Here is a 27932-nt window from a genome sequence, read left to right as displayed (position 1 = left end):
TTTAGCTTATGCAAGGCCCCCCAGCTCCTGGCCACCTGAACCCCCAAGTACCTGAAGCTCCTCTCTCCGCCCTTTTCAGTGGGAGCCTCCCAATCCCCCCCTCCTGGTCCCCCGGGTCTACCACAAACAGCTCGCTTTCTCCAAAGTTAAGCTTATACCCTGAGAAATCCCCAAATTCCCGGAGAATCCCCATCACCACCGGCATTTCCCCCACTGGGTCCGCCACATACAACAATAGGTCATCCGCATAGAGCGACACTCGGTGCTCCTCCCCACCCCGGACCAGCCCCCTCCAATCCCCCGACTCCCTCAGCGCCATAGCCAGGGGTTCAATTGCCAGCGCAAAATGTAGGGGGGACAGGGGACACCCCTGCCTCGTCCCTCGGTATAGTCAAAAATACTCCGACCTCCTCTTATTCGTGGCCACACTCGCCATCGGGGCCTCATACAACAGCCTCACCCAACTGAAAAACCCCTCCCCAAACCCGAACCTTTCCAGCACCTTCCACAAGTACCCCCACTCGACCTTATCAAAGGCCTTCTCCGCATCTAGCGCCACCACTATCTCCGCCTCCCCTTCCACCGCCGGCATCATAATAACGTTCAAGAGCCTCCGTATATTAGTGTTCAGCTGCCTGCGGCACACAATCTTCTATCCTCGTGGCTAAGATCTTTGCCAACAACTTGCCATCCACATTCAGGAGTGAGATCGGCCTGTATGACCCACACTGCAGGGGATCCTTGTCTCGCTTAAGGATCAAGGAGATCAGCGCCCGAGACATCGTCAGGGGCATAGCCCTCCCCGCCTCGCCTCGTTGAAGGTCCTAACTAACAGGGGGCCCAGCAGGTCTGCATACGTCTTGTAAAATTCAACCGGGAAGCCATCCGGCCCTGGCGCCTTCCCCGACTGCATGTTCCCTATCCCTTTGACCAGCTCCTCAAGCTCAACTGGCGCCCCCAGACCCTCCACCCGTCCCTCCTCCACCCTTGGGAATCTACAGAACCAATCTTTCCCATCTGATTACAAAACTTAAGTTCGTCATCCCTGGAACCATTTTGATGAATCTCTAATTTTACCTAAAGTGTGGTGCCCAAAACTGGATGCAGTCATCCAGTTGGGGCTAAATCAGTTTTCTATACAAATTCAACATAATGTCTTGCTCTTATCCTCTGTGCTACTATAAATTAAGCCTTGGATCATTCACCTCTTTTTCAACCAGTCCTTCCACCTTCAATGATTTCCGCACATGTACTCCCAGGTCCCTCTTGCAGCCCCTTTAGAATTATATTTTAATTCATATATCGCCTTTCATGACCTCAGGATATCCCAAAGTGCTTGGCAACCAAATGAATATCTTTAACTGTAGTCAGTGTTGTGATGTCGCGAAATTGCACTCGTCAATTCTCCATCAGCAAGGTCGCACAAACAGCACAGAGATAAGTGACAATGTAATCTATCTCAGTCACGCTGGCCAAGACATCAGGGAGGAACCCTCCCCCACATCCCGCTCTTCTTCAAATAGTGCCATGAGATCTTTATGACTAATCTGCAGCACTCCCTCAGCACGGTACTGAAATGTCAGCCTGGGTTATGGGCCCCAAGTGTCCCGAATGGGGCCTTTAACCCTCAACATTCTGATTCAGGGAGAATCCAGCTACTGTTTACTGCGAGCCAAGGCTAACACTGGGTCACAGATCAAGCACATTTTTCTAATTGGACAATTTCTGAAGTAAAAACAGAAAATGCCTGAAGTAAACAGCAGGTCAGTCGGCATGGGTAACGAGAAAGGAACATTACGATGCACTTTTCTTTAGAAATAGCATTGGAAAGATGAACAGGCAGCATGCAAGATTGTCTTACCGACATCTAAATCTACCATTACATTTGCTGAGAAGTCTCATTTAAATTGTCATGATGTGTTTCGATCATTAATATGCAAAATTCTTGATGAGAATCAAGTGCATTGTCTAACAATGTTCAAAATCTAGGGTGGGATTTTCCGTTGCCCGATGCTGAAATCGGAAATGGCGATTGGGTGGAGTAGGGCGCCCGATGCCGAAATCGCGGCAGGCGGTGGTTTGACGGTGGGTTGTGATGCACCGCCCCCTCCAAATCAACATCATTGAGATGCGTGCGGCGATCAGTCGCAACCTATTGGAATGATGTCAGCGGGCCCACCTGCGATACTCCGCCTCCAATGGGCCGATTTCCCGACGGCGCGGGCCACATGTGGTCTCAGCGGACGTGAGCTTGCCGCGGAGGCTGCAGAGAGAGAGAGAGGGCGTGTGGACAGTGTCCACCAGTGCCACATTCAGCCGATAACTGTGCCACTGGCTGGGGGGCTTCTGCCGGGGCTGGGGGGAGGGGTGGGGGGGGTGGCCAGGAAGTGAGCTGTGGGGTCGGGGTGGGTGGGTACGCAGTCCAGCACAGTCGGCGCCATCTTTTCCGGGGCGATTGGTGTGTGCATGGGAGGGGTGTAGATATACGTGCGGCTGCAGCTTGTCAGCCCTGCACATGTGCAGCATGGACACGCCGATTCTCCAATCGTATTCCGTGCATTCCGCAGGTGTTTCATGTGGTGCCGGTACTAGCCACTCACCGGTACCTGAATCGGTGCTGGTTTCACGCCAGTTCTCCCGGTGTGGAACACCACGGATTCTCCGTTGGCCATCGGCACTTAACCTCAGTTCAGAGCAGGTCAGTTCCCCCTGGTTTCCTGGGCACTATTTATCCCTCAGCCAATGGCTCTGAAGCATATTATCTGGTCATTTCGACTTTGTTGTTTGTGGGTGTTTGCTACATGCAAATGGACTGCTGCATTTCCTATATTGCAAGACTGCCCTTCAAAAAGCACTTCATTGGCTGTAAAGGACATCCTGATGTCATGAGAGGGGCTTTATAAACACAAGCTCTTCCTCGCTCTGTCTCCCACAAACTAATTGGTTACACAGGTGCAAACGGAAAGGAAAAATGCTCCCCTCTCCATTGGCCAGGCGTTGAATCGCTGTGACTGCTGCATCACAACACTGGCGGTACGGTTCGATTCCCGGCTTGGGTCACTGTTGCGAAGTCTGCACGTTCTCCCCGAGTCTGCGGGGGTTTGCTCCGGCTGCTCCCGTTTCCGGAAATGTTGCACCCCAATTAAGTTAAATTCATCCTTTCGTCAGTATCTCACTGGTCAGCTACTACAATTCCTCTATACTGTCGTGTGCAGAGAACAAATTCTAACGATAAGGGGCCTTTGAGGTCTTCAGGATCCCATCACAGCCAGAAAATTACTTTTGATTTGCTGTGATGTAAGCAAACAATCTGCGCCCAGCAAGCCCCACAGCCACCAAATAAATGACCGGTGAATCTGTCTGTGATGTTGATTGACGGACAAATGTTTGCGAGGGCACTGGGAAAACGTGTCTGCTTCTCCTTCAAGCCGTGTTGAAACAGCTGTGGCCTGCCAGCCGAAACTGTGAACTCACTTGACAAGTGAGCCCGTCACTCAGGCACAACACGCCATCAACCAATTGCTTTCCATCAATGACTGTATGCATTATATAGTGGTCATTTAATTTTACGGGCATAATTACCTCTTCAGTAGAAGCAATGGATTGCAAACACACTGTTGAAAAATGACTGGGAGAGGACTTCCGGTGGCGGCCATGGAGAAGTAGGTCGCACATTCGATAGCTCCCGCCTGAATCAGACTTTCGGCCGTTTTGTTCCGGATGTTTGTGGACTTTTGTGGAAATAAATCGGCGGAGGGAGCATCAGTAAGGAGGATTTCCCCCCGGTGTATGGATAGCTGGACCAGAAATGGCCATGTGAAGGACAGAGGGAAGCGAGGGGAGCTGGCAGTATGGTGAAGCATGGCAGACGGCAAGGACCAGGGAGCGGTAGCTCACTGGCCGAAGGAGCAATAGATGGAGTTTTCAAGAGTTGCTTTGCCGAGATAAAAAGCGATACGCTTGACCCGATGAAAGCATCAATCGACCAAATGGTCACGACTCAGGCAGCCCATGGGAAAGTGATTAAGGAGATCGAGTCAAAACTCTCCAATCAAGAGGACGAGATAACTGTGCTGGAGCATAAGGTGGAGGTGCTAGAGGACCGCCACAAGCAGATGCAGGAGGAGCTGGAGAACAGAACCAGGAGGCAGAATTTAGGAATCGTTGGCTTTCCTGAAGGTATTGAGGGATCAGATGCGGGAGCGTATGTGACGAGTACGCCGGAGTCGTTGATGGGAGCGGGGGCTTTCCCTCGACTCCTGGAGCAGGATGGAGCCCACAAGGAAACCCAAGGCGAACGACCCGCCAAGGGCCATGGTGGTCCGTTTCCACCGATTTTCAGACAAGGAGCGCATCCTGTGATGGGCCAAGAAGGAACGGAGCAGCAAGTGGGAGAATAATGAGGTGCACATCTATCAAGACCTGGGTACAGAGCTGGCCAAGAGACGTGTGGGGTTCAACCGAGCAAAGGCGACCCTCTTTAAGAAGGGGGTGAAGTTTGGGGTGATATACCCAGCGAGACTGCTGGTAACGCACGAAGACCGACACTATTATTTCGAGTCGCCCGATGATGTTTGGACATTTATTAAAGAGAAGTTGGACTCGAGTTAAGAGACACTTAATCCGTCGAAGATGGGAGGAGGCGGTGGTTTGTACTTGTGTTCTATTTTAAATAAGATTGTGGTTAGCCATGGGCGAGATAGCGGGTTAGGGGGATGGCTGGAGGGCACTTTGTTTAGAAGGTGATTGATACGGCTGGGGGGGGGGGGGGGGGGGGGCCTGAAACCTGAAGCTAGCACTACCCTTCGGGGGACTGGGTTCTGTTTTAAGTGAGTGTGTCTGTTTAGCTTTATGGTTATGCTAATGGCTTCTGGAGAGCTGATGTTTACTTACTGGGGAATATGATCTTGTAAATAGGTTTTCCCTATGTGGGGAGAGGGGCCCGAACAATAGGGCGACAGTCTGACCCAACCAGGGGCGGGGCTATCGGGGTCAGCATGGGTCAGCTGACTCTCGGGATCGTGGTGGCGGGGGCGGGGGGGTGGCTCAGTGTTGACTTGCTGTTGGATTTGGGAGATTAGGTTTTTGGTGTTGGGGGGAGGGGAGGGGGGGGATGGCTGCTCTGCGGGCAAGGGAGAAATTTTCTTCAGGGAATAAAAGGAGGGTCGAGGCGGCTGCAGCTTGAGGGCGCAGGCTCGGGGCCGGCCAAGAAAGGGTGATGGCTAGTCGGCCGGGGGGGAGGGGGGGGGGGGGGGGGGGGGGGAGCCCCTGAACCCCGTTCAGGCTGATTACCTGGAACGTGAGAGGTCTGAATGGGCCAGTGAAGAGAGCACGCGTGTTCGCATTTAAAGGGACTAAAGGCAGACGTGGCAATGCTCCATGAGACACATCTGAAGGTCACAGACCAGATGAGATTAAGGAAGGGTTGGGTGGGTCAGGTGTTCTACTCCAGGCTGGACCCGAAGACCGGGGGGGGGGGGGGGGGGGGGGTGTAGCATTTCTGATCAGCAAGCGAGTGGCATTTGAGGCTGGGAGAATAGTGGCTGATAAAGGGGGTAGGTATATCATGGTGAGTGGGAAGCTGGAGGGGGTCCGAGTGCTGCTCGTGAATGTCTATGCCCCGAACTGGGACGATGTGGATTTGATGAGGCGCGTGTTAGGCAAAATCCCGGACCTGGAGTCACACAACTTGGTCATGGGAGGGGATTTTAATACGGTCATTGAACTTGAATTGGACCCCTCAAAATCCAGGACAGGGAAGAGGCCGGCGGCGGCAAGGGAACTGAAGGGCTTTATGGAACAGAGGCGGGTAAACCCCTGGAAGTTCACATGGCCGAGGGTAAAGGAGTTTTCCTTCTTCTCCCACATCCATAAAGTTTATTCCCGTATTGATTTTTTTGCTCTGGGCAGGGCATTGATCCCAAAGGTGCCGGGGATGGAATACTCGGCGATTACCGTTTTGGATCATGCCCTGCATTGGGTATATTTGCAGCTTGGGGAGGAGAGAGGGCAGCGTCCTCTGTGGAGACTGGACGTGGGGTTGTTAGCGGACGAGGTGGTTTGAGCGCGGGTGAATAAGAGTATCCAGAACTATTTGGAAACAAAAGACACGGGAGAGGTTTCGGCAGCGACGGTCTGGGAAGCCCTGAAGGCAGTTATTAAAGGGGAACTCATATCGATCCAGTCCCATAAAGAAAAGAGGGAAAGGGCGGAGAGGGAGAGATTGGTGGAGGAGTTACTCCAGGTGGATAGGAAATATGCGGAGGCCCCGGACATTATTATTTGCTCTAGCCATTGCACCGCTGGTCATCGTACTGACAGCTTCAAGGAACTGGTAGGGGCTGGTCCGGGCGGTTTGGAGCATCGACTCACGCACTATGCGGATGATCTCCTCCTGTATATTTCGGATCCTTTGGAGGTGATGGGTGAGGTCATGCGGATCCTAAGGGAATTTGGCAGTTTCTCGGGGTATAATTTGAACGTGGGGAAGAGTGAGCTGTTTGTGATCCGGGCTAAAGGACAGGAGAAGAGACTGAGGGAGCTGCCGCTGAGGAAGGTAGAGAAGAGCTTTCATTACCTGGGTATACAGGCGGCCCAGAAGTGGGATAAACTCAATCTGACCCGGCTGGTGGAATAAATGGAAGGGGACTTTAAAGGATGCGACATGCTCCTGCTGTCTCTGGCGGGGAGGGTAAAGACCGTGAAAATGACTGTCCTCCCCAGGTTCTTATTTGTATTCCAGTGCCTTTCCATCTTCATCCCTAATGCCTTTTTCAAGAGGGTTAATAAGATCATCTCGGGATTTGTGGAGGCGAACAAGACCGCGCGAGTGAAGAGATTGCTGCTGGAACGCAGTCGGGGGGGAGGGTGGGCTGGCGCTGCCGAACTTTTTCAACTACTACTGGGCGGCCAAAATTGCCATGATCAGGAAGTGGGTATTGGGGGAGGGGTAGGCATGGGAGCTGTGGGTGGCGGCGTCATGCAAAGGCACCAGTTTGGGAGCACTGGTAATGGCACCTCTGCCGTTCCCGCCGGCCCACCTCTCCACAAGTCCGGTGGTGGTGGCGACTCTGAAAATCTGGGGGCAGTGGAGGAGACACAAGAGGGTGGAGGGAGCGTCGGTCTGGACCCCGGTATGTAACAACCACAGGTTCCTGCCAGGTAGGATGGACGGCGGGTTCCAGTGCTGGCAGAGGGCGGGTATTAGGAGGATGGGTGACCTGTTTATAGATGGGAGCTTTCCCAGCCTGCAGGCGCTAGAGGACAAGTTTAAATTGCCGCCAGGGAACGGCTTTAGATATTTGCAAGTGCAGGCCTTCCTGAGGAAACAGGTGGTGGCCTTCCCGCTGCTGTCGCCATAGGGGATACAAGACAGAGGATGTCCGGTACCTGGGTGGGGGAGGGGAAGGTGTTGGATATCTGCCAGGAGCTGGCGGAGGAAACCCCGGTGGAGGAGCTTAAAGGCAAGTGGGAGGAGGAGTTAGGAGGGGAGTTAGAGCCGGGACTATGGGCAGAAGTCCTAAGTAGGGTCAATTCCTCCTCATCATGTGCCAGGCTCAGTCTAATACAGTTTAAAGTGGTTCACCAGGCACACGTGACAGTGGCGAGGATGAGCAAGTTTTTTGTTGTAGAAGACAGCTATGCGAGGTGAGCAGGAAGCCCAGCAAACCATGTCCATATGTATTGGGCATGCCCGAAGCTTGAGGAGTTCTGGCGGGGGTTTGCCAGGGCAATGTCTAAGGTGCTGGGAACACGGGTGGTGCCGAGTCCAGAGGTGGCGATCTTTGGAGTTCAGGGAGTTCAGGGAGTGAAAGAGGCCGACGTTCTGGCCTTTGCCTCCCTGGTAGCCCGGAGACGGATCCTGTTATTGTGGAGGGACTTGAAACCCCCGAGAGTAGAGACCTGGGTTAGTGACATGACTGGGTTTCTCAGCCTTGAGAAAATAAAGTTTGCCTTAAGAGGATTGATGTTAGGGTTCTCCTGGAGGTGGCAGTCGTTCGTCGACTTTCTTGGGGGGGGGGGAGGGGTTGTGTTGTGTTTGTTTGTTTTTTGTTATTTTCGGTGGTCTGTGAAGACAGAGCCGTTCAGGGAAATATCTGTTTTTGCACTATGTTAATGTTTAACGCCTATTGTTCCTTTTCTGCTTTTGTTACAAAAATGTACAAATATTTCAATAAAAATATTTTTTTTAAAGAGAAAGGACTGGGAAGAGAAGGGGGGGGGGGGGTACTGCACTGGTTAACTATTAATAGGATGGAGGTCGTTTTTGAAGGTTATTTAAAAGTGTAACGTCACCATAGTCTTGGTCGACCATAGGCTGCTTTCCCCTTTGAGGAGCAGAGCTGACTGATGGTGATTCAACCTGAGGGTCACCACACCTCAGGCGAGGGGTAAGGTTGAGAAGGTGGGGCCTTCATGAACAACCTCAGCCGATACGGGATTTGAACCTGCACTGCGGGCCTCGTCTCTGCATCACGAACCAGCTGTCTGGCCAACTGAGCTAAACCAGCACCCAAAATGAAGATTATTTACCCTTTGTTATTGTGCCTCCATTTTGTTCAGTTTTCGCAGCTCAGGAAATATCTCCAGGACGCCTGCCTGGTGATGTTTCTTCAGTGGGATAGTTCACCGTGTCTCTTTTACAAAGGGAAACACTAGTGGGGGGGTCATTATAACCTGACTCACCTGCTGAAAAATCTCCGGGTTACCCCCTCCACCGACTTCCCTGGGACCCAGGGATAAAAAAAACCTCAACTCCGAAGCATTTCCTTTAGGCTTTCTTTCCTTGTTTGCAGGATCCTAGCGGAGATAATTGACACCGAGGTGGAAACCCAGCGTCATTTATCCACCAGCTCCGACCCGGACACGGCGGCCAGCAGAGACGAGAGCCCCCCCACCAGCGGCTCGTTTCAACTGAATACTTCATTGGACGAAGAGATTCTGGACTTGAAGTGACAACTGGGAGACTGGTGCTTTCTTTTATTTTTTTTTTGTTTAAAATCCCTTCCTTCCCCCTTCCGACGAATCTGTAACCATAGCAACCTGCCCGAAATGTATAGTGCATGTCTGCTCAGTTCTGTCCTTGCTTTTGCACCTTTGGAAAAGACCGACAACCTCTGTCCTTCTATTTAATGTGAATTTCACACATTTAATATGAGCCTTGACTAAAAGTTTTGGAATATTTTTGCAGATGATTTAACTTCTTATTATTTATTACCACGTATTTATCTCGTTGAACGGAAGAACTTTGTTGGCTGAAGGTTTGTACATTTTGTTTCGTCGGCCTAATGTTTGGTTCACAACCCTTGGCCTCTTAGCAGTAGTTTTGTACTCAATGAATATGTACTGTCAAAACTGTTGCTGGACCTCTGTGATGGGAGAAAAAAAAACACCAACTGTCTTAAAATATTGTATTGCCATTGTTTTTAATGCCAAGAATTAAATGTAAATGTTTTGTGTTTCAAATGTTGCCTCTAAAATTACTGAATTCGTACCTACAAAAATATCTATTTTCAGTGCTATAGAGCACTGCTGTGAAAGTAGATTATAATTCTGTTAATTAATATGAAATGAATATTATGGGATATAAAATGTGTTTTGCTTTACAACTTAAAATATATTCATTTCACCTAATAAGTAAATATTTTTGTTAAGTGAATGGACATTTAAAAAAAAAACGAAAAGCATTTTCTGTCCAATCTTAATGTATTTACTCCTGAGGTGATCTTCAGGGGCAGTCTTTGTGAAATAATGCTTAAATAAATCTGTATTTATTATCTGGGATACTGCTGAAAAATGTTCTTTTCGTAAGGGTCTCTCTTTAACAATTGGGCACCATTTGACCTGAAGTAGCCTGGAGCCTCTTTAACAATTGGGCACCATTTGAGCTAAAGTGGTCTGATTGTGTGTTGGAGGCTTCAGTGGGTCAGAATCAGGTGCGGCCGCAGTTTGATCGTTTACAGATACACAGTCGGGTTGTTGAAACCACTTCATTTAAACTTTGCAAACTCATTCTGAAAATTGATTGCATTGTCTCTTCAGTTTTATTACGGAAAGGGTCTCATTAACTGAAACAGCCATTACCAGCAGATGCTGTTCTTGTACGGTGCTGCTTAAGGTAGTTGTCATTAATGATCTCTGTCCGCTGTCAACTGAAACATTGGGAATGAACAGTGTAGACATGAATAATGCTCACGGGCTTCCTAATGGTCTGAATTGGGTTGAAGACATTGGCGATTAAGCTCAAGGCGTTGGGGCCTTACCAACAGATTGTAAGTATGTAAATGCACATCAATTGTTTCCTTCCTATGATCAATATGTTTAGTTTTAACAGAGGCCAACTCTTAAGGATGGGATTTTCTGGCCGTTCTTGCTGGCGCCCCCCCCCCCCCCCCCCCCCCCCCCCCCCCCCGTTCCCCAGAGGCGGAGGGTGCGAACAATGGGAAGTCCCATTGACAGTGGCGGCATGGAACGATCCCACTGCCGGCCAGTTTGGGGGGGGGGGGGGAATATCTTAATTAGGTACTTGAATGGGTGGGATGTCTTAATTAGATGCTTGGGTGGGGGTGGGGTGGGTTGGATTTCTTAATTAGATGTGGGGGGGGGGAGGAGGGTGGTAATGATTTCTTAATTTGGTATTAAAGTTGCTGAAATTAGACTATTAATAAGAAAAGCCATTGACCAAAATCTTACACCCCATCCCTGCAAATGGACATTCATATTCGATGATAGGACTTGTTATATTATTCACTAAGTTGTGCTTCCCTTCCTCCAACGTCGAGTGGACTTACAAACTACAGTTCTGAGGTAGGTTAAGGGTGTACGTTAATAAAGTAATAAATAGTGCAGTGAAGGAGGACCCATTATTACTTCAAGGTAAGTCATGTAATTATGTCAACAGGGCAGAAAGTTAAGTTGATGCTAAATATTAGAAATAATTTGCCATGTAAGGTAGTTGAATTGAAGACAGGCGACTCAAAATCATCGCTGGCTGCCAGGTGAGGTTTGATTTACCAAGATTTGGCCTTTGTTTTGATTATTTGGTTCACCTGATCAAAGAGCAGTACTCCGAAAGCTAGTGATCAAAACACAGTAAGACTTCTTACTCTGCCCACCCCAGTCAAACGCTGGCATTCCACGTCATGGATTGCATAGCCTTTCTCGACCAGAATGTTTGCTTACTTCCTGAACAACTTAATTTTCTATCCTAGTCTTGATGAGTTTCTGATCACATCCCTCCTGCCATCACAAAGACTACCTGCTCCTGCCTGTGTAGACTCACCTCTATCTCAGTTCAGCTCCTGCCAAAGCTCTTCATTCATGCCATTGTTACCTGTAGATTATCCAATTGCAATGCTCTCCTGGCTGGTCTCCCACATTGATCCCTCCATGAACTTGAGGTCACTCAATGGTCTGCTGCCCATTTTTTAACTCAGCCAATCACACACGCCTGCCCACTTGCTCGCAGTCAGGCAGTGCCTTGATTTGAAAGTTCTCATGCTCGTTTCCAAATGTCTCCATGGTCTGACCCCTCCCTGACTCTGAAACCTCTTCCAGCCCCACAATCCTCCCAAGATATTTGCTCTCATCTAATGCTTTCCTCCTCATTGTTCTTGATGGTAATTGCATCACTAATGGTGGCTGCACCGTCTGTCATAATATACACACAAGTATATGATGGTGCATAGACAGACACTTACTGACACACTGAATGACCAATCAACACACAGAACACAGCAGCCAATCACCAGACAGGACACGGCCACGATAAAGCCAGAGGGCTCTAGTTTTCCTGCTCTCTTGGGATACAGCCTCTGAGACAGTCAGAGCCCGTGATCAGCAACATGAACATCCACCATGTGCTAGCAGTATAGTCTGGTCAGGTTAGCCTCAGGTCTCCAGTCAACTGAACATAGTGTCAACCCACAGTGCAAGTATGTTTAACAGCTCATAGTTCAATAAAGTAGAGTTGTGCTTCTACAAGTGTTGGCAGCCTGTCTCTCTCACTGCTATGGTAAACGCAGTCCTCGCAGACCCAGCATACCCAACACATCACCCTCAGCTCTGGAATCCCCTCCCTGCACCTCTCCACCTCCTGTTCCTTCTTTCAAGGCACTCCTTTCTCTAGTGTGTCCTTACGTGGCTCAGTGTCACGTTTTGTTTTCTAACACTCCTGTGAAGTGCCTGAGAATATATTAATGATGCTGTGAATGAAGGTTGCTATTGTCCTGTGCTGGGAGTCTTGACAACCTCGTTGCTTCCAGCCTTTGTTAAGCAGAGATTCTTTGAAGGATCTGAGGCCTGCATTTAAATCTATTCCTACTTAAGATGTGCAAGGCCCAGGCAGCTGGCAGGGTTCCGCCCAGGCCTGGGCCGAGACAGCAGGGCAGGGAAAGGTGCTGCACACATCGTGTGTGCTGCGCTGGGGCAGGTGGCTGTGATGTTCTTTGTTTGTTTCAATTAATGTTATTAAGGTTAGACATAGAACATAGAACAGCACAGAACAGGCCCTTCGGCCCTCAATGTTGTGCCGAGCCATGATCACCCTACTCAAACCCACGTATCCACCCTATACCCGTAACCCAACAACCCCCCCCCCCCTTAACCTTACTTTTATTAGGACACTACGGGCAATTTAGCATGGCCAATCCACCTAACCCGCACATCTTTGGACTGTGGGAGGAAACCGGAGCACCCGGAGGAAACCCACGCACACAGCGGGAGGACGTGCAGACTCCACACAGACAGTGACCCAGCCGGGAATCGAACCTGGGACCCTGGAGCTGTGAAGCATTTATGCTATCCACCATGCTACCCTGCTGCCCCTGTAGTGTTGCTACAAAGAACATGCAGACTTTGCACTAAATCAAAGTCAATTTATTTGCACTACGCTACAAACTGTGAATTCTTAAGTATGCCGAAAAAGCTAAGGATTAGATCAAATAACTACATTCCACAGAACTACCAAAAAAATCACAACTGTCTTTAACCTCTCCACTAACACACTCCAAGAACACGCAGACCACCGTGTGGCATGTGAGATGTGCTCTTACTCCAACTAGTGGCTGGATGCTGTAATTACACACTATTCCACATGATCATTCATATATACAAAGATGATATACTATATGTACAAAAGGTGATATACTAGATATCGTTGCAGAGTCTCCCAATCACAGAGCAGAGGAAACTTCCCTTCGACCTAGGAAGTTTCTGTCAATATCTTGGACAACAAAAGAGAAGTTGGTGTCAGACCATAAAAGATAAACGAACTGAGAAAAAAATGACAGATAAGCAAATCCCTCGCGAATTGAATGTTGACTGAAAGTATCCAAACACACACTGTGCTCTGTTTTAAAAATTTGACTTGTTTTTATTTCAGGCAAGTTTAAACTGACAAGCCATTTCTCCCTCACAGCTTAATAATTTCACAGCAGTTTTTTATTTTGGATCTTGCTTGGGAGGAACAGTTAGGGAATCTGGAATGTCTTCAGGCGATATGTCTTTCACAACAGCAAAACAACAGAAAAAGCTCAATTGCAATCTGGTGAGGAGATTAAATCAAACTGCACCGTTTCTTGGCCATTGCCTTTTTGTCCTTCATCAGTGCTCGGCCGCAGAACCAAAGATTGCGACTCAATAGGGATGATTTTAAAAAACATGTTTCAGATTAATGCACGCATTAAGTTTACAATATCGGGCAGACAAGACTTCCTAGGCCGTTGCACGATCAAAATCCCGAACACCAGGGTCTCTGCTTAATGATGCAAATGACACAGCTTAAGAAATCATTAACACAAAGCCAACCCTCTACTCCCCTGAACCGTTCAAGCACCGATTTCTCCACTTTCAGCTTTGGAAGTAAAAATGTTGAGCAGAGATTTCCCCGGAGAGTTGATGACCTTGTCATCTTGCATTATCAGTCGTATGGTGATGGGATTGCACGATCTTCCTCAACTGGCACCAATCCCCCTGTTTTCATCACTCTCAACATTACAAACAGACATGGATTAAAATCACTAATTTCTCTCAATCACCCTGATGTTTACTTCTACTTTTGGATTTAGAAGTTGTTACCTGGATAGCAGACCCAGAGTACGTATTTTGCCCAAAGCTCTCTCTCTTTTTTTCTGTTGCATTGTACAGTTCAGCTCCATGACCTGACCAGAGGCTGTGAGTGTTGCACAGTGCATTAAGAAGTAACATTGCCACTGACATTCAACCAAACATGCGGCTCAGGAGTAGGCCACTCGGCCCCTCGAGCCTTCTCCACCATTCAATAAGAGCATGGCTGATCTGATTGTAACCTCAACCCCACATTCCTGCCTACCCCCAATGATCTTTCACACACCCTTTGTTAATCAAGAATCTATTTAGCTCAGCCTTAAAAATATTCACAGACTCTGCTTTCACTGCCTTTTGAGGAAGAGAGTTCCAGACACTCACAAAAAAAAGTCTCCTCACCTCCATCTTAAGAGACTGACTGTAGTTCTGGATTCTACCACTAGAGAAAACATCCACTCTATATCCACTCTGTCAATACCCCTCAGGATCTTATGGGGGCGATTCTCCAATATGGAGCCCAAGTGTTTGCGCCGCTGTGAACGCCGTCGCGTTTCACGACGGTGCAAACGGGGCCCGGGTACGACCAATTCTAGCCCCCACAGGGGGCTATCACGGCACTGGAGCGGTTCATGCTGCTCCAGCCTCTTTGTGGCGCCAAATGAGCGCCGCACCAACCCACGCATGCGCAGTTGGGTCGCATCGGTATTCAGGGGCCAGCCGCGCCAGAAAGTAGGGGGGGGGAGAGGCTGGCACGCCGATTGGTGGGCCCCGGTCGCGGGCCAGACCCCATTGGAGACCCCCACCTGGTGAAGGAGCCCCCCCCCCCACAGGCCACCCCGACCATTCGCGTAGAGTTCCCGGCGGCAGCAACCAGGGGTGAACGGCGCCGGCGGGACTCTGTCGGATCTGCACAGCTGCTCGGCCCATGCGGGCTGGAGAATCGGTGGCCCCGCCAATTCCAGAGGCCCACAGCCGGCGCCGTGCCAAACGTGCCGCCGCAAATGGCACCAATTCTCCACACCTCGGAGAATTGCGCGTCGTGGAGCGGTTGTGGCGATTCTCCGGCCCGGGGCTCGGAGAATCGCCCCTTGTATCTTTCAATCAAATTGCCTTTCATTCTTCCAAATTATAATAGATACAAAAATCAACCTTTCCTCATAAGATATCTCACCCATTCCTGGTATTAGCCTGGAAGTAAACTTTCTCTGAACTGTTTCTTATAGCTGTCCTGCACAATGGACAGGAGAAATTTCAGTTCAAACCATTCTTGTAGGTGGGTGTAATTTATGGCACAGAAGGAGGTTATTGGCCCATTCTGTCTTTGCCAGCTCCCCATGGTCAGTGAGTCCCATTCCCCTGCTCAATTCCCATAGCCCTGCAAGTATATTTCCTTCAAGTGCCCATCCAGTTTCCTTTTGAAACCATTGATTATCTTTGCTTCCACCACCCCAGTGGGCAGCGAGTTCCAGGTCATTGCCACCTGCTAACAAAGCTCTTTCTCAGTCCCCTGCATCTCTTGTCCAAAATCTTAAATCTGCATTTCCCTATCCTGCGCCATTAGCTGATGGGTCAGTTGTTCATTGTCCACTGTCTCCAAATCTCTCATAACCGTGTGCACTTCAATCAAATCTCCCCTCCATCGCCTTTGCTCCAAGGGGAGTGATACTTCTGCATCCTAATCTTACGAAAATCCCTCATCCCTGGAGCCATGCTGGTGAATCTCCTCTGCACCCTCTCCAGTACCCTCACAGCCATCCTAAAGTGTGCTGACCAGGACTGGATCACTAGAAATGAATTGAGTTTGTTTTTGTGAACTGCTGGTGTTGGGAACGCAAATCTGGCAGGAGAGCGATTTTCGAAATAACCGAAGATGTTGTCCACCTTGTGACTCTGCGGAACTCTTCTGAATGCGATATGTCATTGCCCAGATGTGGAACTGTTTCTCTGTTAACATTCCTTTCTCTTAGTGAGGTTTGAGTCTTCTCCACTGGCAATCAGCTACCACTAGGTCTTAATCGATGCGATTGTATATGTCTTTTCCGAGAAAAAATGTGAATATTAATTTGCATTGCGTTAGCTGATCTGTATTGATGGACATACATATTGGTCTTTGAAGAATGATTTTTTTTGACATGGAAGTAGTGCAGTTTGCTGACTAGCTAACAGTAGCTTTAGTCGAATCCACTGAGTCAACACCTGCATTTAGATAGCACTCTTCACTATCACCGGATTTCTCAAAAGCATTCAACAGCCAATCAAGTACTTCCAAAGTGTTGTCACTATTATAATGTGGGAAATGCAGCAGCCAATTTGTGCACAGAATGATTCCACAAACAGAAATGTGAGAATGACCCGGATAATCTGTTTTCTGTGAATTGGTTAGTAAAATATTTACTGCAGCTGTTGGGAAAAACTGGAATGCAAACAGACAATGTTTGACAGACAGGCAGGCCTGGCAACATCTGTGGAGTGAGCGTGTGCAATAACATCTCTCGTGCCACCCAAAAGAAACAGGTGTTATCCATTCATCTCCTTGATATTTATGGGATCCCACTGTGCTCCAAATCCTTGCCGTGTTTGTCCGCATTAGAATTACCACACTGCATTCAAAGTAACTTGTTGCCAGTGAAGGGATTTGAGATGCTCCTGAGAGAGGTGATGATGAAAAAGGTGTAATGATAACGTCATGATGCTTAATTCAGAATAAACGCAATGCTGAGCAGGATTTAACCCAGAGCCTGCTTGGTCCTCACGATCTCACTCAATGTTACATTTCTGTTGAGGACTTCAGCTAACGATTTAAGTTCTTGCTGCACCTTTTGAAAAAAATCAAAAGGTTTATCCTTGAACTTGCAATGCCTTTGAAGATTTGAGGGTTTTAAACTTTCCTGCATATAACACACATGGGCTTTGCATCCTGATGTGCATTGGCACAATTAAAGACATACCTCAAGAAATCATCTTCATACTGCTTTATTCCCGATCTCAGATTTTTCTTCATTATTTGTTCACCAGAGGCCCTGGAGCTCTGGATGCAGCTCACATCAGCACTGCTTTGTCCTGCCCTGGACTCTCCTGAAAGGGCCTCTCTTGCAGATTCAGTTGTGAGATCCTAGCCTGTTTGTGTTCTGACCCTCTCTTTTTATAACAAAATAATCCATCTTCAGTTCTTCACATAGTCCTGTTGCTTGCTGGTAGCTACAACATGGAGGAATCCCTCCTCCATGATTTTGCGCCCAAAGATTGGACATACGGGGCACGTGGCGTCTGTTTACATGCCAGGCGCATGACCGTCTCTCTGCCACACCTGGCGGAAAGACTCTATCGTTCTTATTTAAAGGCCAGCCTCTTTTTTTACTTTGAAACTTTATTTCCAATACTGGATTTTTCCAGATTTATGACTTTTTATGACTGAAAATTAAAACAATTTCAGTTGAACATGCTCACCCTTACATTTACACATAAACTTTGTTTTAAATGTATTCCCATTTCTTTAGAAATTTAAACAAGTATAGAAAAAAGTACAATCTTGTTTTTACTTCACAAACTATGATTTTAGGCGAGATGAAGTAACTTATCAAACGCACACAATGTCACAATATTTCTTACTATTTCCACTGCATTGCACTACCCAAACATCCAAATCATCTCGTTCTCCATTCTCACCACTGTCTCTTCCTGGTTTCCAGAGTGTGGTGACATAATGACAGTGTAGGTTTCTTCCAACGCTGATATGTGTCAGCCATATCGACTGGGCTCATTTGATCAGTATTCCTCACCGACAAACCTGGCCTGGCTTCTTCTCACTGTCCAGTAACAGCATTAACCCCACTCACAGACTGCTGATCACTTCCCGACCAGCACTTCACGTTGTGGGAGTGCAAGCGGGCGTTGTGCCGGCCGTTGAACAGCTTAACCACGGAGCCGCAGGTCGCATGCTTCCCATCGGTGGCGGAGGACGAGCTGATAAGTGCGCAGAGCACGAGCACCAGAGCGGAGCTCCAAGCAGGGGCCACAAATGCCAGCATTGCTCGCCGAAATGGACGCCCGTCAGCCCCTGTAGGATCTCTTATTTTTCTCTTAAAAATGAGGTACTCAGTCTGGTTGATTGGGGGTGTCCAAAACACACTTTGTTTTGCTAATATTCACTTAATACACACTTGCATAAGAACTGAATCAAAACTTAGATCAAAAAATACATAAACTTGTCAAGACATAGCGAAAAATCATTAAAACATAAACTTAAGAAAAAGGTAAAGAAAATACTTTTAAAATAAAAGTGATTTCAACAGATGCTTCAAGAATTTTGGATGGTTAGAATTCTTCACAAAAATTAGTCTTACGATCATATTCTTGAGGAAATCCTTATCTATAGTTTAGTCCCCTACTTATTTTTCATTGGTTTTAACTCTTGGCTGTGACCCCCCCCCCCCCCCCCCCCCCCCCCCGATTCGTTCAGAAAGGTGTCAATCATTCGACAAGTGATTAGTTAATTAAACATTAATCACTTACTCAGGATTGAATTAATATTTCCCTGACGCAGTAGTTTCCAATGCACTTTCTCACAGTTAAAGCCTTTATGTCATGACTAGACACCAACTTTTCTATGTTACAGGATTTGTTGCAATTTGCTAAATGTTTCTTCAGTACAAAAGCATATTCACATATTTGTTTCTTTAGGTAGGGTTCACATGGAACACTTAGAAACATTGTTAGTATCTGCAGACATGACCTTAAGGGTTCAATAATTTAGTTCACACTTTTTATAACATTGATTATTTTTGCAGACTAACTGTTTCCAAGAATGGTTTTATTTCCTAGGATGTGTTTGGCTGATTTCTTAAAGGAGCCCAAAGAATTAATAAATCTGCCCCCCCCACACCCGCATGCAGTGACCAGCACACAGCCCAGCCATCCGCGCCCCCCCCCCCCCAAATACCGAAACCAATCAGGCTTTCTTAAAATCTGCCGCAGCCGCTGGGGACATCTTCCACCGATCAGGAACACCACAACTGATCGCTCCACAACCCTCCCAACAACCCCCTCCCCCAAGACCCACCTGCGGTCGCAACGCTGAGTTTGAAAAACCCTGGTCTACAGAGCATGGCTCAACAACTCAGCTGTCGAGGATCCCACCATTGGGGACGGGGGGGGGGGGGGGGGGGGGGGCGCGTGTGGGGGTTGCCTTCAATGGGACTGGAGGATCCCATTGTCGGGAAGGGTCGGATAATCTCGTCCAATGGCTTTCATTTATAATCTGCCTTTAATGTCGAAAAATATCTCCAGGGTGCTTCAAATTGGCACGATGAGAAAAAAATAGAACTCGCACATCTAATGAGTTGCTTGTGAATGGTAGTGTTGTGACGTAAGCAAACGTGAGCGAGAAGGTGTCACAGTCAACAGATAGCCCAGCCCACCTTTCACACCATAATGCCGAAACAAACCTAAATTGCATCCAGAATACTCCATAAACTGTTTGAGCCTGAAAAGTACATAACATTAAATTGCAATGATATAGAACCTTTAACATCAGCAGATGGTGCTTCCCAGAGGTATAATCAGAACTAAGTGAATTCCAAAGTAAGGAAGGAGATTTTCTTTTTCTTTATTCCTACATGGGATGTGAGTGTCATTGGCAAGATCAGGATTTGTTGCCCATCCCTAAGTACCCTAAACTGAGTGGCTGGCCCGGCCATTTCCGAGGGCAGTTAAGAGGCAACCACATCGCTGCGGGTCACATGCAGGCCAGACCGGGTAAGGCTGGAAGATTTCCTTCCCTAAAGGACATTAGTGAACCAGGTGGGTTTTTACAATAATTGATGATGGTTTCATGGTTGCCATTACTGAGACTAGCTTTCAATTCCAATTTTTAAAAAAATTGAATTTAAACTCCACCAGCTACGGCGGAGGGATTTGAAGTTCCAAGAGAATGAGCCCAGGCCTCAGGGTTACTGGTCCAGCAACATTACCATTGCACATCTGCCTCCTCCGCTGGAGGAGGAGGGGACGTAGTAGAGGCAGAGGGCTGTAAGGAGGAAACTTTAGAGATTAAAAGCAATGCCACCGATGGTTTGGCAAAGGGAGCGAGAGTGCAAAAGTGACCAAAGCTGAAGGAATGGAAAATTATGAAGAGATTATAGGGCTGGAGATGGTTATGGATAGGGAGGAGACAACTGTTGAACAGGGTGAAATGTGGTCAACAGAGCTTTTTTATGATCTGTAAGATGAAGAATTGGAGGCTGGAGGTGAAGATCTGGGAATGAGGGTTTCACCATTTAATCCACAGTAATGGTAGAGATGAAACATGCTATGGAATTGGATGTAGGCCATCTTCCTGATGGGAAAGGAAAGGGAATCAGAAGTTTTGCTCAAAGTCTGATCGGGTGCCAAGTTTGCCAACCAGCTGATTGAGGCCGAAGGGTGCGCAATGCAGTTCTCGTGATTGAATCAGAACCCAGTGATTAAACAACTCATGGGTCATCCTCCAGGTGAAGTACAGGAGACATCCTTGGAATTGTTCATTCTTGAGGGAGATCCTTTATCTGTGGTCATCCCTCAGCACAGCTCGCTCATCTACAGCTGATTCCAACCAGTTTATGCAGGACCCATTCTTTCTGCAGATTGGTCACTTCATTATTTGTTCGATATGCGTTCCTACAAATTTGTTTCATTGGCAATTGAAAGAGAAAAAGCAATTGCACCTCTACCGTAAACCATTTGTGACAAACGATGATTTTCACAGGATGTCTGTTTTCTACACCTTTTACCTCCAATAAATAACAGCACAGTTGATGTTCTTATTTCTGTGTTTAGTCTCAATATTTTCTTCATTATTCTTGCCAATTAACCTGTTACTGTTTCTGTTTCTGATGAATAGGAGTATGCATTGAATGCTATCTCACCGCATTGACAGGAAATCGTGTTTTATAGCATATTTCCATCACAGTTTCGTGTCAAATTTCTCCAACACCAACATTAAACTGGCAGGATAGATACAGAGTCTGACACTGAAGTGAAAGGAATTAGACTATTTGTTCTATAGTGACAGGGGACTGCGGGAAATTGCTGCGTCCTACACTCAATCCCACACACTCCTGTGTCATGTTCACCTGGTGATAAATCCATGGTGCATAGGATGTCTAAAACCCAACCCATTAAAAACTATACAGTCTATTTACGATGTCAGTTCTATATTATAAGAAGCCAAATTACGCCTATAAATCTGTCGTTGGTGAAACTTGGTAATGACAAATAGACAGGTTGAGATGATTGTTCAGTAACATTAGCAGCTCAACCTCTCTCAGTTCATTACCGACTGGAGCTATTGAAGAAGCTAACAGATTGGTGTGTAGGAGTGCAAATAGCGCTAGTTGCGTGGTGTCAATCGAAGAACAGTGAGCTGCATGTGCTATTAAAGGGTTAGTGCATAATATGATGGCCCCCAGTGTTCCACTGGTGACATTCCCATTGACATTCCCATTGACTATGCCAGAAACCCGGTGACAATACCTTCCTGTGCTGGGGGAGGGGTTCGGGGGGCATCATTTACAGATGTAAGCACCACCAACAAAGACTTATCTTTTTACTTAGGGAATGCCCATATTTGGTCGTATAGTCCTACACGTAGCATAATGTGCTTGGGATCAATTTCAGTAACAATCTTAGAACCAAGGTCTGTGCTAATTCCAATTCCAATGCCAATATCAATACGAATTGTGATGTTTGCTTACCTTGTGTGAGTGGGGGAGGGAAGGGGGGAGGGGGAGGGGAGAGCAGCTCCTCTATAGCTTTATAAAGGCAAGACTGACGTACCAGATCTGAGAGCACAGGTTGGATTCCTGATCTGTGTTGTTCCCAGTTGAGGCATCATCGTTGGTTTAAGTATTACGAGGGCTATGAGTTGGAAAAGACCTGCAGGCTAGTGGCTCCAGCCAGATATCTTGTGGGAATAGGCTGGGACTCTGATGGTTCTATCATAGAGTCATTACGGCACAGAAGGAGGCCATTTAGCCTCCAAGCTGTATCTCAAATAACCTACTCTCAATCATTAGGTTTGGAAATAGACGATGAGCATTTTTTCCAAATTTCAGAGCATGACTAGAGCAAAGAACAATACAGCACAGGAGCAGGCACTTTGATCCTCCAAGCCTGTACCGGTCATGATATCAACCTTTGCCAAAACCCTCAGCACTTTCTTGTGCCGTATCCCTCTATCAATTGGGCAAGGAATTGTCCATGTGTTTGTCAACATAGCTTTTGAACGCCATCAATGTATCTGCTTTCACAACCTCCCCTGGCACTCCCTGACCTCTGCGTAAAAACGCTGCCTCACACATCTCTAAACTTTGCCCCATGGACCTTAAACCTGCGCCCCCTGGTGACTGACCCCTCCACCCTGGGAAAGAATGCTTACTCATCCACTCTATCCATGCCCCTCATAATCCTGTAGACCTCTATCAGGTTACCCCTCAACCTGTGTCTTTCAAATGAAAACAGTCCGAGTCTATTCAGCCTCTCCGCATAGCTAAAACACCCTCCAGACCAGGCAACATCCTGGTGAAACTCCTCTTCACCCTCTCCAAAGCCTCCACATCCTTCTGGTAGTGTGGCGACCAGAATTGTGCGCAATATTGCAAGTGTGGCCTTACCAAGGTTCTATACAACTGGAACACGACTTGCCAGTTTTTATACTCGATGCTCCGTCCAATGAAGGCAACCACGCCTGTGCTTAGGGCAGGACCACCAGGAAAGAATTGGAGGAAAGAAGGGTTTGTGTAATGTTACAACCCCGTGGACTAATGCGCGGTTAATTTTAGCCTCACCTGAATGGGAATCACAACACAATTGAAATCAATAAATATTACTCAGAAAAAATCCCAACGTCTTGGCCCTTCACATAGCCTCAAAATAAGGGGAAGTAGATTTAGGACTGAGTTTAGGAGGAACTTCTTCACCCAAAGAGTTGTGAATCAATGGAATTCCTTGCCCAGTGAAGCAGTTGAGGCTCCTTCATTAAATGTTTTTAAAGTAAAGATAGATAGTTTTTTGAAGAATAAAGGGATTAAGGGTTATGGTGTTTGGGCCGGAAAGTGGAGCTGAGTCCACAAAAGATCAGCCATGATCTCATTGAATGGCGGAGCAGGCTCGAGGGGCCAGGTGGCCTACTCCTGCTCCTAGTTCTTATGTTCTTATTTTCACTGCCTAATAACTATAGTCACCAGATTTGTAAATTTAAACATAATTAAATGGATTAATAACAGTAACTATAATTAAATATTCAGCAAATACAACAGGTTGACTATTATCTAATTCCTAACCCCCCCCCCCCCCCTCTATATATATATATATATATATATATACACCCACACAAGACAGTCAACTCAGAGGGGAGAAGAGTGGGGGGGGGGGGGGGTAAAATAGTAAATAAAGTAAAAAGATATACATCTTTGTTTCAGATGTTTGGTTCTGGCACACCTTCCTTCAAGGCTTCGAGATTTCTGTTTCCAGTCTGTAATGGTTTTCACTGTAGATTTATTCATTCAGGTTCTCTGTAGGTTTAGAAATACAGCAGCTCACTGCATTTCTGGAGTGTGAGAGAGAGAGAGAAGAGCAGGCACTCACAGCTCCTTCCTTGAGCGTCCTGGACCCCCTACTCTGCTTTCCCAGGGTCTCTGGAAACCATTCCACTCAGGCAAGATCCAGTCACCACCCGTTACCAGGCAGAATATGGTCTTTTGTCCAATTCAAAGAACAAAGAGAAGTACAGCACAGGAACAGGCCCTTCAGCCCTCCAAGCCTGTGGCGATCATGATGCCCTAACTTGTAAAAACCTTCTGCCCTTACTCGGTCCAAACCCCTCTAATTCCTCCCTATCCATATATCCATCCAGATGCCTCTTAAATGTTGCTAATGAGCTAACCACATCCTCTGGCAGCGCATTCCAGGCTCCCACCACTCTGCGTGAAAAATTTACACCGCACATCTCCCTTAAACTTTCCCCCTTTCACCTTGAACCTGTGCCCCCTTGTAATGGGCAGCATGGTAGCATAGTGGTTAGCACTATTACTTCACAGCACCAGGGTCTCCGGTTTGGATCGCTGTCTGTGCGGAGTCTGCATGTTCTCCTCGTGTCTGCGTGGGTTTCCTCCCACAAGTCCCGAAAGACGTGCTATTAGATAATTTGGGCATTCTGAATTCTCCCTCTGTGTACCCCAACAGGGGCCGGATTGTGGTGACTCGGGGCTTTTCACAGTAACTTCATTGCAGTGTTAATGTAAGTCTACTTGTTACAATAACAATTATTATAATTGACACTTCCAACCTTGGAAAAATCCTCTGACCATCCACCCTGCCTATGGCTCTCATAATTTGGTAGCCCTCAGCCTCCATCTTTCCAGTAAAAACAATCCTAGTTTATTCAACCTCTCCTCATAGCCAACACCCTTGAGGTCAGGCAACATCCTGGTGAACCTTCTTTGCACTCTCTCCAAAGCTTCCACGTCCTTCTGATATGTGGTGACCGGTACTGCACACAATACTCCAAATGCGGCCTAACCGAGATTTTATACGGCTGCAACATGATTTCACAACTCTTGTACACAATGCCCCAGCTGATGAATGCAAGCATGCCATCTGCCTTCTTAATCACCTTGGCCACCAGTGCTGCCACTTTCAGGGAACTGTGGACCTGTATGCCCAGATCCCGCTGTATGTTAATGTTCCTAAGGGTTCTGCCATTTACAGTATAATTCATACATAGATTTGATCCTCTAAAATGAATCACCTCGTATTTGTCTGGATTAAACTCCACCTGCCATTTATGTGCCCAAGTCTCCAACCTACCTATATCTTTTGGAACCTCTGACAATCTTCGGCACTATCAGCAACTTTGCCAATCTTCATATCATTTGCAAACTTATTAATCAGACCACCCACAATTTCCTCCAGATCATTTATATATACTACGAACAACAGAGGTCCCAGCACTGATCCCTGCACAAGGCTCAGTGCTGTAATGGTTTTAAGACATGAACACAAAAAACCACTAGCTACAGATCTCCATTCTGAAAAACACCATACCGCTGCTACTCTCTATCTTCTATAACTAAGCCAGTTCTGTATCCATCTAGCCAGCCCACCCCGAATCCCATATGAGTTTAGTTTCTGTACCAGTCAGCCATGTGGAACCTTGTCAAACGCCTTACTAGAGTCCATATAAACTACATCCACAGCCCTTCCCTCATCAATTTTCTTTGTCACCTCTTCAAAAAGCTTAATTAAGTTAGCGAGTCATGACTTTCCCCGGACAAAACCATGCTGCCTGACACTAACTTGTCAATTTTCCTCCAAATGTGCATATATCCTGTCCCTCAGTATCTTTTACAAAATCTTCCCCACCACTGATGTCAGGTTCACCGGCCTATAATTTGCTGGATTGTCCCTGCGTCCTTTCTCAAACAAGTAAATAACATTGACTATTTTCCAGTCCTCTGGAACCTCACCTGTGGTCAAAGAGGATGTGACGATATCTGTTAAGGCCTCAACTATTTCTCCCCTTGCCTCCCACAATAACCTGGGATAGATCCCATCCGACCCCGGGGACTTGTCTACCTTTATGCAATTTAGGATTACTCAACACTTCCTCCTTTGATATGTTGACATTCTCAAGAGCGTTCACACACCTACCCCTGACCTCAACATCTGCCATGTCCTTCTCCCTGGTGAATACCGATACAAAGTATTCATCAAGGATTTCACCCACTTCCTGTGGTTCCACGCATAACTTCCCTCCATTGTCCTTCAGTGGGCCATGTTTGCTAAAGACATTTCATGGCCCCTTTTTGCTCTCCTAATTGCACGTTTAAGTTCCTTCCTACTTTCACAATACTCCTCAAGGGCTTCCTCAGTTTTTAGATGCCTCGACCTATCGTATGCTTCCTTTTTCCTTTGGTCTAAGCTTACAATTTCCCTTGTCATCCATGGTTACTGAATCCGGCCATTTACATCCACCATTTTTGCAGGGACAAGCCTGTCCTGCACTTCAATAATTAGCCTTTAAAAGCCTCCCACGTGGATTTGCCCTCAAATAGCCGCTCCCAATCCACATTCCCCAGTTCCTGTCTAATTTGGATGTAATTAACCCCATCCAATTAAGTACCTACACCCGTGGGACACTCTAGTCCTTATCCATGACTACTCGAAATTTTATGGAATGATGGTCGTTAATCTCCCCCACTGAAACATCAATCATTTGGCCTGGCTCATTCCCCAGCACCAAGTCTAGTATGGCCCCCTCCCTGGTTGGATTGTCAATATATTGTATAAAAAGCCCTCCTGGGCGCATCTAACAAATTACTCTCCATCCGAGTCCCTGGCTGTACGGGATTTCCAGTCAATATGGAGGAAGTACGGTAGCACAAGTGGATACAGGCAGCATGACAGCACAAGTGGATAGCACAGTGGCTTCACAGCACCAGGGTTCCAGGTTCAATTCCCCACTGGGTCACTGTCTGTGTGGAGTCTGCACATCCTCCCCGTGTGTGCGTGGGTTTCCGTCGGATGCTCCGGTTTCCTCCCACAGTCCAAAGACATGCAGGTTAGGTGGATTGGCCATGATAAATTGCCCTCAGTGACCAAAAAGGTTAGGAGGGGTTATTAGGTTAAGCGGATAGGGTGGTAGTGAGGGCTTAAGTGGGTCGGTTCAGACTCCTTGGGCTGAATGGCCTCCTTCTGCACTGTTTGTTCTAGAAAAAAAAATAACCTTCAGCTGCACGGCCAGAGGCCTCAGCAGTCAATGGGGGTTATGGGTGGTTGGTGGGGCATACGGAATGGGCTAGGGTTGCCCCAGGAATGGATACATATGATCCAGGGGTTGGCATGCTGGTGCCATGTGCGGTGCCCCCGCCCCCCCCAGTGTCTCCCCCTTCCCATGGCGGATGGTGACCCCCGCCTCCCCCCAGCTGAGGGATCCCTACCCCCACTGATCGGCAACCTCCGCGTTGGTGGCCGCTCTGTCCTCGGCCACTCCCGTCACCTCCAGGGCCTGTTCCTCAAAGGTTGTGAGGATTCTTAAGGTCCGGCATACCTTCACCAGTCTGGGCCCTCCCGCAGCGATTGTGACTACAAGACCACCTCACATGAATGATAGGCGGTTGAAAAGTTAATTTTCCTAATTAATGAATTAATTGTGAGTTATGCACTTTTCTCAAGCTTAAATTATTTACATTGATTTCCACTGACATTCGAGGCATCTTTATATCCTGGCAAATGTTAATGGCAGCAGCAGCTGTTTTGGTCTAAATAGACATGAGAAAACTGGACATAATCTTGTGTGCATATTTTCCAATCACAGCTGCAGAATTTCCATCCCATGTGCCTTGCCTTATTTTATGAATCTGGTGTTTGAAGAGGATGGATTTTCAATTATAATTGACTTCTCGAATCAATATGATTCTAGACATTGAAAGCCAGGCATCATAGATTTATTAGGTATACAGTACATGCAATGGCACATTTAATAAATACTTGCCTCACTGCCTCTTTCTTTGGGTGTGACTTTCACTTAAGCACATGGGGCGCAATTCTCCCAACGGGAGACTAAGTGCCGACGGCAGAATGAAAACCGGAGTGTTTCACTCCGGCGTCGGAGGCCGCTCCTCGCCCCCTATTTTCCCACCCCCAGGGGGCTCGGAGCGGCGCCGCGTCAATTACGCGCGCCGGGCCTTGGCGCCCGTGTCAAAGCGGCGCCGCGTAAATGACGCGGCTGGCGGCGCTTAAATGACGTCACTCGCACATGCGCAGGTTGGCCGGTGCCAACCTGCGCATGCGCGATTGCCGTCCTCCCCACGGGCGCCCCGCAACACATGGAG

General features: G+C 47.5%; 1 protein-coding gene across 6 annotated transcripts in view; it reads left to right on the top strand.

The window, feature by feature from the left end:
• The window catches only part of garnl3 (GTPase activating Rap/RanGAP domain like 3), a 569928-nt gene extending 560145 nt beyond the window's left edge, over positions 1-9783 (top strand). For all 6 annotated transcript variants that reach the window (XM_038781606.1, XM_038781608.1, XM_038781607.1 and 3 more), the window contains one exon: positions 8796-9783. In XM_038781606.1, coding sequence (XP_038637534.1) covers positions 8796-8955 — 160 coding nt within the window. In that variant the 3' untranslated portion in view covers positions 8956-9783. The remainder of the gene's footprint in view (positions 1-8795) is intronic.
• The last annotated feature ends 18149 nt before the right edge of the window (positions 9784-27932 follow it).

Source organism: Scyliorhinus canicula, chromosome 21 (assembly GCF_902713615.1).
Source record: "Scyliorhinus canicula chromosome 21, sScyCan1.1, whole genome shotgun sequence".
Lineage (NCBI taxonomy): Eukaryota > Metazoa > Chordata > Chondrichthyes > Carcharhiniformes > Scyliorhinidae > Scyliorhinus > Scyliorhinus canicula.
The sequence above is the reverse complement of the archived record's forward strand: the minus strand, read 5'-3'. Positions and strand labels throughout refer to the sequence as shown.